Genomic DNA, 10,301 nt, shown 5'->3' on the forward strand with positions numbered 1-10,301 from the left:
CAATATGTGATTATATTTCTTTTATGACAAAGAGGAAAAGTTGGTGAACAAAGCTTGCTGGGGAGGGGGGGGGGTCCACAGTTTTTTTACAAAACTCCAACCTGTCATTTTTCAATGGGTTGGACAAATCTACTAGTTGCGTGAACAATGGGTTTGGACCAGTAAATAAGGCACATGCACAAGATGCCTTTTCCCACTACTGAAACAACAGTGTAAACTGAGATAATTTTTTGACAGCCTGTAGAAATGTAGTCTTAACAGTTAAGACCATGACAGACATTTTAATAAGATGATAAAAATAAGGCCACTCATGATCTCCTCATTCTCTACAGTCACTTCCATTTCAGAGCATTCATGTATAATTGAAGGTAATCAGTATCATTATTATAATTATCTCTAAGTCAGGCCTTCATAGAATGTAACCAGAATTTTCTGAGGTTATTCCATGTTAACAGTGCATAAATAATTTAAACTCATTCACATGATTCATTATGTAAATACTTAAGAATGTTCTGTTATACTATAGCATTGTGGAATGAAAAGTCAGAGACAGAATTCTAGAAACAAAATCACCTTGAATGCTACTTTGCACTTGTAGCTTTTTAAATAAACATGAAAATATTCCACAATAAAATTATATAAACTTTTTGGAGTTTTCCTCACTTTAACTGATGAAAACTGTTTGTTGTGAGTGGTTTTATTTCAATTAATTGTTGTTAACTTAAGTTCTACAAAAACTAAATTAACTTGCTAACAATAACATACAGATTTATAGTAGTATACTAAATTAATATTTCATGCTTTGAGTGAAGCCTCTAGATAAAGATAGCACATACCAAAAACATATATGTTGGACACTGAGTTGTAGTTGACTTTGACCATATGTTTTCTTGTTATCTGGGAAGTTCTGTGTTTTTTAAATTAATACTAAGCAGAATAGTTAAAAAAAGCTTCCAAAAATGCCATTTGCCTATAACATGTACCAAAAAGAAACAAAAAAGAAAGCTACAGTTTATATATTGAAGTGTCCATGTTAAAGCTCTTAACCATTATTTATTTTCTTAGGTTTATATGTTATGTGTAAAAGTACCTATATTTTTTAACTATTCTAGCTTACTGCTCTAATAAACACAACTACAAATTAAATAATCTTAAACTTACTGATATCCTTTGGGGTGGTAATATCAGAGATAATATCTATATTTAAGAAGGAAATGTGGGATATACCTAATAATTATATTATGGAATTCCTAACATTTTTTTTTTGTTTCAGAATGTTTGTAATTAAGAATCACTGATCCATCCTAATAGTTATATTATGGAATTCCTAACATTTTTTTTTGTTTCAGAATGTTTGCAATTAAGAATCACTGATCCAACCTAATAGTTATATTATGGAATTCCTAACATTTTTTTTGTTTCAGAATGTTTGTAATTAAGAATCACTGATCCAACCTAATAGTTATATTATGGAATTCCTAAAATTTTTTTGTTTCAGAATGTTTGTAATTAAGAATCACTGATCCAACCTAATAGTTATATTATGGAATTCCTAACATTTTTTTTGTTTCAGAATGTTTGTAATTAAGAATCACTGATCCAACCTAATAGTTATATTATGGAATTCCTAACATTTTTTTTGTTTCAGAATGTTTGCAATTAAGAATCACTGATCCAACCTAATAGTTTCAGAATATTTGTAATTAAGAATCACTGATCCAACCTAATAGTTATATTATGGAATTCCTAACATTTTTTTTTGTTTCAGAATGTTTGTAATTAAGAATCACTGATCCAGTAAAGATGTTGATTCAATTTCATTAGTTTTACAAGAATGTTAGTTCACTAAATCATGATTTGGTTTACTTAACTTTGAATTTTTTTTTCTAGGAGCTCAATCTTCAGTTTGGCTTCTGATTGACCAAGATATTTGAGGAGGATTCTACAATTCATCCCTTTGTCAAGAGAGTAAGTGTTTCGTGATTTTACTAAAATCATCCAGATTCAGTATAAATCTGTTTAATATTGAAGTACTATGGTACTTAAAACAATTCTCTTAAGAAGTTACATTTTTGTACACTAGTTGGTAATTTGAGAGTGTAACATTTTCATTAAAGAAGATCCAGTTTGTAAAATCATTTTTTCTTTGTAACAGAAACTACCTTAAAAGTTTACTTCATTAGTTTTTACTGAGATGAGTAGGGTTGTTCATTGTTAACATCAAACTTCTTTTATTTGGTTCTGGAAGGTAGAGTCTTATAGTGGTAAAAACAAACAAACTTGGATACCATTTCTTCCACTACAGTAGGTTTTTCAGGTGATTAAGAAAGACCATCAGCTTATTTTTTTTATCTTCTCTTTCAGTTTCATGTAGACTTAATTTTTCATACTTACCTTTCAACATAGTACATAAGAAATATTTATACAAGAAAGTTCAAAATGATATCTGTAAAGATATTTCATCATACTCTTACTCCATTGTCTGAAAGGTTATAAAATAATATTTCAGTTACAGACTTCTCCCCTGGTTTTGAATCCGTATTGACTCTTAAAAATTTCTTATTGTATGTGATTTAAAAACAGTAATTGCTCAATAGAAAAGCAAGAGCCCCTTACTGGAAGTTATTAAAACATGAGTCTAATACAGTACATTTGTTCGTTAAATAATTATGTTTGCAAAATTAACTGGAATGCCACTGTTAAATTTTCAGTCATTATCACTAAGTTGTGTGGGATCGTAGTGACCCCCATGCTGGTGTTCTAGGGTTAAAGAACATAGCTTCAGTTTGAAGATAAACTAAAATTTTTGCCTAAGTTATCAGTTTTTAAAGCCTAGCTTGTTTGATTTAAATAACTTAATAAGTGTTGTTTTAAATATTACCTTGATGATGATGATATTAACAACTTAACAAAGATTCTCAGAGTATACACTTTGTGAAGATTGGTTAGGTTGTGTTGTAATTTTTCCTTTTTTTGTTGATTATAGGAAAGTTTGATTTCTTTTAATAATCCTTCCATATATTTAAAAAACATTACCATTTTATTCCTTTTAGTAATATGCTTATAAAAATTTTAACATTATATAATAGCAGTCTGTTTTATTTAAGAACAGAACTTTACTTACATTGTATATTCACCTGATGTTATAAATTTGCTTTATATGTTTAGTAAGGTTACATTCCTAAGTGTAAATACTTTCATGATTGAACAGGTTTTTAATATTTTGATACATATAAGTTGCAGGCTGGTATTTGGCAGATTTACTTGTGTTTGAATGAATAATTACTGATATATACTGTATGGCCTTGTGTTTTATTGTGCAGGAAATTAATTATTTTACTATAAAGAAGCTATAATTGTAAAAGAATAAGTTTTCATGAATTTTTGTGTTCTGGAACACTTCACTTTTGTAGAGTATACTACAGTAAGTAATTTGAATAAGCCTAATGATTATAATAAATAGAGTTAAGAAAATAATGAAATATTTGATTCTCAACAATTGATTGTTGATTTATAGTTTTTATTTTTGTATTAAGTAACGTATTTGGACTATCACCACATTATTTGTTTACTAAACATCTCACACCTGTAGAAGGCTTAAGTAATTGAGCCAAAAGCTTGTGTATTAAAAACGAAAATATTGTTATGATAGTCCAAATAAATTACTTAATACAAATATGTGTACTCACATTAAAAGTTACTGGTTTTTATATTTATTTGCATTTCAATTCAAGTACAAACATAAGAATCTACTGTCACGTTAAAACTAGTGATAATTACAAATAGCAGGGGTGGGTTTTATTCTAAGATATTAAAACATATAAAGTTTTTGGACATAATATTTTGGTAATCATAATTTTGAATCTTTATTATTAAGATTTGTTGGTTATATCTTTAATAATGTTTAGATCTGGAAACTTACCAAAGAACGAAGAACTTAATAGCCTCAGGGTGGTCATTGACATGATAAATGTGTTTTATTGCAGTAACCTGCCTGCAATGATTATAATTACAACACTTATAACAGATGCTGAATTTGTTTGCAGAAATGAAAAATACAGAGCAATTGCAAGATTATTCCTCAACTGGAAGTACTTTTACCACGACAACATCTTCAAATCAGTCACTAGCTTCAATATTAGAAAATAGAGCTTGTCAACAACATTTAGAAAAACACCTGGGAAAAGTTTCAGTTTTAGAAAACAGAGTTTATCTCCAACAGCTAGTAGAAAGTCACCAAGAAAAAGTTAGAAAATTTTTATAGACATTTAAGTATTTTCACTTTTCTAATAGAACAAAAAATGTGAATTTGTTACAATTGAATCACTTTAAACATCTTGCAAGTTTGAGGATTCTTTCTCTAGTATGAAAATAACAGGTATGCTATAGCTTACCTCACATGTCAGCAATCACAGTTAGCGTCATATCTCAAGGGCTTAACATCCAGATGAAATCCTTTGTTTCCATCCATGTGTTGCTTCTCCTTTATGTTAATTATGTTATACATCACCCATGTAATGTTTACATACATGTGCAAGACCACACGTTTATTGTGATAAACACATATCACCATTACACACTGTCACATACTCTAGTATTTTATAACAAACTGACTCTTGCTCATGAACAAATAATTCTAGTAACCTTCTTAGGTTACTTTTTAATGCTACGACTTGATAGCTACAATCCCATAATGTGCTGCCATCTAGGAGCCATCAAACTCAATTTGTTTTTTTTAGATACTACAATACAATTACTAGAAAAATTCAGCCAAACTATCTTCTCAGCTAAACTTCTCATCAATCAGAATCAGTATACTTACTGGTACTACTGCATATCAAGAAAACTTCCTCACTATGTAAGGAAACATCAAACATTCTTCAGGTACAAGTGGGGAGAAACTAAACTAGACAAAAACTTATTGCTAAACATGAATGAAGTGCATATGTACAAAGAAATACAACTGTTTGTAAAAGAATCACAAGTTTCACTTCACCATAAGAACCTATGGATATTTTGACAGGACAAACTGTATAATAAAAATATTTTTTCAGTTTTCAGCATTGAAATATCCTGGAAGGTAGTGAACTTTCCTTGCAAGAATAACAGTAACAGAGAAATTCATACTGTGTTTGAGAGAAAAACACTTTTACCTAGTGCTATTCAATTGGTTTGAATGGGTGAAATTACAAGTATAAATGAAATTCACAGACAGTAGCTTAAATATCATAATAAATGTAAACTTGATGTAATCAGTGTTTTATTTGGTTGTGATGAAATATTTTCAGTCATTCAGATTGAAATATTTCATAATCTCACAGTTATCTAAATATTATCTTCATATTGTTTAGTAAATGATTATAAGGTGTAGTTGTAACGTATGAAAATGTTGGCTGTGAGTGTATGAATGGTGGAATGTCACCCACATGGTGAAACGCTTAAAACCACACCAAAGCTAACACTAAACTTCTAAGTGGAATATGGTTCCTAAGGAGAAACAATATAAATGCTAATAATGGTCAAAATTAAAGGTTAGTGTTGCCTAGTTCAAGTGTTTAGGAACCAGTTTTACTGTCTCACCTCCATTCAACTCCAAGAAAATCACCAGAAATTGCCATGTGTGGAACTCCTAACTTATCCTTGTTTGTTTTTGGAATTTCGCGCAAAGCTACACGAGGGCTATCTGCGCTAGCCGTCCCTAATTTAGCAGTGTAAGACTAGAGGGAAGGCAGCTAGTCATCACCACCCACCGCCAACTCTTGGGCTACTCTTTTACCAACGAATAGTGGGATTGACCATCACATTATAACGCCCCCATGGCTGAAAGGGCAAGCATGTTTGGTGGGATGCGGATTCGAACCCGCGACCCTCAGATTGTGAGTTGAGCGCCTTATCCACCTGGCCATGCCGGGCACAAATCAAGGAAAGCTATTTTGTGAGAAGAGATAAGATACTGTATCGGAATTTACATCATTCATCCAGACCCAGCATGAGGCTTTACTCCTGCAGATTCTCAAGTGTGGTAGTGATTCTTTGATTGGCCACTGCTTATTTGCAACAAGCCCTGGGCTTTGGCTTGTATCTGCAAGCTAGGCTTGATAATGCTTTTCTACACAGGGCATGGAAATCTACTGTAGAGTGGGATGACTTGTAACCACCTTGAGTTTCCTTGATTTGTACTGCCCTCTATATGTGCAAATTTTTGCTCTCCACTAGCCTTTATGCTTGCACCTACTTCCATGTGGTGCAGCTGCATTGTAGCATTGTGGTGTAGGTGGCATGACTATCCTTCTACCCTGGATCTGTTGTATGATTCCAGGTGCCATATGGTATGGACTGGATTTTACTGTCACATTCCAATATGCAGTTCACCCTACTGACTGGGAACCCTCCTTCCTACCACTGCCTGATGCTGGTTCCCAGGTGACTGTGGGCTGAGAATCTCCTCCTACCATGGACTGAACAAGACATTCCAAATACTGCATGGTTTTGGACTGGAGTTGACCATCCATGTTGCATTTCTACCTTCCTACCATTGTCCAGATGTTGGTTCCTGGGAGGTACAGGTGTTGGTCATGTTTGATATGCACACATGATAGATTGGGTTCTTGGAATGGAAGTACTTCTTCCCTTCTGGTTCCTGAGTCTCAGGTGGATAGTAGGACTCTCCTGCTACTGTGGGCCAATTGATCCAATCTTCATACCACTGGTTTTGGACTGAAACTGACCTTTCTCTTATGGGAGTTGAATTACTACTTATGGTTCAATGTGCCCTAACCACTCTACACCAAATGCACTTTTTACTTTTCAGATATGCCTTATTTCCACCCATTTCACGACACATTCATTCATCAAGGGTGAAGAGTATACTTGGTTCAAATGTGGTGTGGTCTCCCACATGTGTGTTTCCTCAACACTCCTTGGTACTTTTCAGATGCTATCTGTAGATGACTCATCTAGGTAAGTGCACTGGTCCTTCCAGTGTGAGATTCTAGCTAGTGGAGGTAAGTTAGAATTTTCCTACACTGGAAATATATTTCCAATAGATACTTATCTCTTCTCACGGTTCAGACCCATCCTCCCCGCTTCTGGTGTGTTTTTTCATGCCTAATCTCGAAGTGAAGATTGGGTTCTACTGCTAGAGGGAGTCAACTGTGCTAGGAGGGTGTGTCACACTCCTGTTTTTGTAGGATTGTTGCATGCTTCAATGCAACTATACCATGTGGAGGTGAGTGGGAGGATAAAGGCTATTGGTAAGTGACATTTGTGCATATAGAAGGCAGTACTAATCAAGGAAAGCTATTTTGTGAGATGAGGTAAGTATCTATTGGAAATATATTTTTAGTGTAGGAAAATATTAACATTTGTATGGTTCATTCAACTTTTGTAATTTTTATAGGTGTGTCTGTACTTGTCTCAAATTTTGTTTTTACATTATTTTTATCATTTTCTTGTACATGCCTAGACAATCTGTATAAATATAACATGATTTGCATTTGTATTTATTATTAATATTTGACTTTGAGTCCATAAAAGGTTATTATAATGCATTATACTAATTTTCTCTTTATTTTTTATGTGGTTGAATTTTTTAAGTTATTCCTAATGATATGTTAGTATACTTTAAAAGATTAATTTTATTTTTTTTACTAAAATTGCAATTTACTGTTCTTTCATTTTTAACTTTGAAGGGTTCATTTTGCTATATTGTATATGAGTTTTTGTGTATTTTTGGTTTTTCTGGTTCAAAAATTTATTTTGTATTTGAATTTAATATTAAATGGCTTCTTTAGAGAGCTGTGTTTTAAGTTACATCATAGTTATAACTATGATCCATGTATTTGAAGGGTCCATTTCTTAAGTTTTGTTATTTTGTACAAACAGTGATGGAGATTTATGTGATTGCTTTTAAAGGGTTTTACTTCACTTCACCAAATTTGATTTTATACAGAAACTGTTGTTTTGTTGTTAGATGGTCATTATAATATGTATTATTGTGTTTGTAATATCTATGTTAAATAGAATATTGTGTGACGTTTAACTGTGTACTGCAAAGTGTTTTGTGTATGTAAAATTGAGAGGTTTATCTTGTTTTTAGATATAATGAATTTTATTTTATTTTACTATGAAGCTCAGTTCATAGGTTCATTGTTAAAAGGTTTTGTTTGTGACCTGTTTTCAAGGATGGTGTATGTATTGAACTATCTTAATATTTTTAAGGATTTGTTTTGTTTCATATTTTCCTTTCTTTATTCTGTAATTTGATGTGAATAGGTCTTCTTTTGTAGATGTCAAAGGATTTACCATATTACTTTATTACAGGTTATCTATATTAAAGGATATTCCCTTTTTGGGCATGGTGTAATTTTAAATGTGAAAGGATTTCTTTTCAGTGTGCACTCAAACCCAGTTAAGTGGCATTTGATTATACATTGCATCCTTTGTTAAAGGTTTGTGTTGTATGTGTTATATGTAAGTGTTTATGGGAAGGAAAGAAGGTTACAGTGTTCCTTGAAAATAGAATTTTGTAAATTCTATTGATTTTTACAGTTAACATTAGTTGTCAAATTATAAGCATGAGGACAAGCCTAAAAACAGAGGAGAAGGTAAATTGTGGTATGCAGGTAGCATAGCTGTGCACTTTCTTTCTATCTTCTTACTTTAATTTTCAACGTTTTTTATTTTTTTCCAGGTATGTGCAGTTTTTGTATAAAATGTGGTCAGCATGTTGTTTAGTTGGTTTTGTTCTAGCTGCCCTTTGTCATTCCCTTGGAAATAACTCCTGGTCTGAGACCCTGTGTATGAAGGTGACAGCAGTGTTCTCCAGTAGTAGGTCAGGTGATATTTCAAGGCTATGACCTCCTTTTTGTTTGAATGGGAATGATTATATAATTGTTGTATTTTTAATTAATAAATAAGATGATTTTTTTTTTACCAACAACTAGTATTTTTGTGTTGACCACTGCATTGACCAAGTACTGAATTTTTTTCTAGACCTGTTAACTATTCTAGTAGAGAAAAGGAAAATTCTCATTTTGTTTCATTCAGTTATATAAAAATCTAGGATTCAACGTAATTTTTAGTTTTCACCACATTTACTTATTTTGCTAAAAAAAAAGTCTGTGAGACCTAGTGTGTTTTTGAATTTGCCACATGACCCTAAAGTATTCCAATTTTTGGAGTATTCCACTTCTCTTCAGAATTCTGGAATGAGAGGAAATTAAAGAACAAAACCCGACCTCTGCTGCTGGTTAACTGTATTTAATGTGTAGTAGTATTAGTAACGTCCTTTACTCATTAAAAATAATCTCTATTAAGAGGTTGTTTATTCATTAGTATTATAGAAAACTAATTAGAAAACAACTAGATGATTTCAAATTTCGTCATATTTTTTAAAACATTATTATATTTATTTTGGATTTTAGGACATTTCAAATGTTTATGAAGAGGATAGTGTCACAGTACACACCAGTGAAAAAAAGCAGGTATCTCACATAGATTATAATATATCCAGTAGCAGGAAAGGTGTATTTTATTCAGCAAATGAACAGGGAAGAAGACAATTCAATACTGACAGAGTGGTTGTGGATTTTGACCATTATTCAAAACTTAGACAACATGCGGCCACACTCTGGAAGGAAAATGTTATGACAGACATTACTGTTTATATAGGAACAAAGGCTTACCCAGCTCACAAAGTTGTTTTAACAAGTTACTCACCATTCTTTAGAGGACACATTATGGCAAAGGGATTAGAAAAAATAAATAAGGTATCATTCATATTTGATACTTTTTTAGTTATTTGACCAGAAATTGAATTTCTGGCTACATGCAGTTTTTCTCATTTTTCCATCAGTGTTTATTGTTCATTTTTGTATATTGGAAAACTTAAAGTGAGAACATCTATTTTAACTTACATTCTTATGTTTTTAAGTTGATTATGTAATTGTAAATACAAAACATAGAAGTTTAGTACATTGTTGAATTTTTAAATTAAATATTCTATAATCCCTTAGAATTTTAAACAGTTTAATTTTTAAATTAAATATTCTATAACCCATTAGCATTTTAAACAGTTTAATTTTTAAATTAAACATTCTATAACCCATTAGCATTTTAAACTGTTTAATTTTTAAATTAAACATTCTATAACCCATTAGCATTTTAAACTGTTTAATTTTTAAAGTAAACATTCTATAACCCATTAGCATTTTAAACTGTTTAATTTTAATTAAACTATTCTTATACCTATTAGTCATTTTAACTATTTATTTTATTCTGTAAATTTGTTAGTCGTGGGT

The 10,301-nt window shown here is 31.5% G+C and overlaps 1 protein-coding gene across 1 annotated transcript in view; it reads left to right on the forward strand.

Annotated features, from left to right (window-relative positions):
- LOC106468199 (actin-binding protein IPP-like) overlaps window positions 1-10,301 on the forward strand; it is a gene marked incomplete at its 3' end in the record, with an annotated part of 63,670 nt that overhangs the window by 687 nt on the left and 52,682 nt on the right. The window contains exons 2-4 of the mRNA XM_022396536.1: window positions 1,891-1,968; window positions 4,047-4,246; window positions 9,426-9,770. Of these exons, the coding sequence (XP_022252244.1) occupies window positions 4,049-4,246; window positions 9,426-9,770 (543 nt within the window). The remainder of the gene's footprint in view (window positions 1-1,890; window positions 1,969-4,046; window positions 4,247-9,425; window positions 9,771-10,301) is intronic.

Source organism: Limulus polyphemus, unplaced genomic scaffold (assembly GCF_000517525.1).
Source record: "Limulus polyphemus unplaced genomic scaffold, Limulus_polyphemus-2.1.2 Scaffold2912, whole genome shotgun sequence".
Taxonomy (NCBI): Eukaryota; Metazoa; Arthropoda; class Merostomata; order Xiphosura; family Limulidae; genus Limulus; species Limulus polyphemus.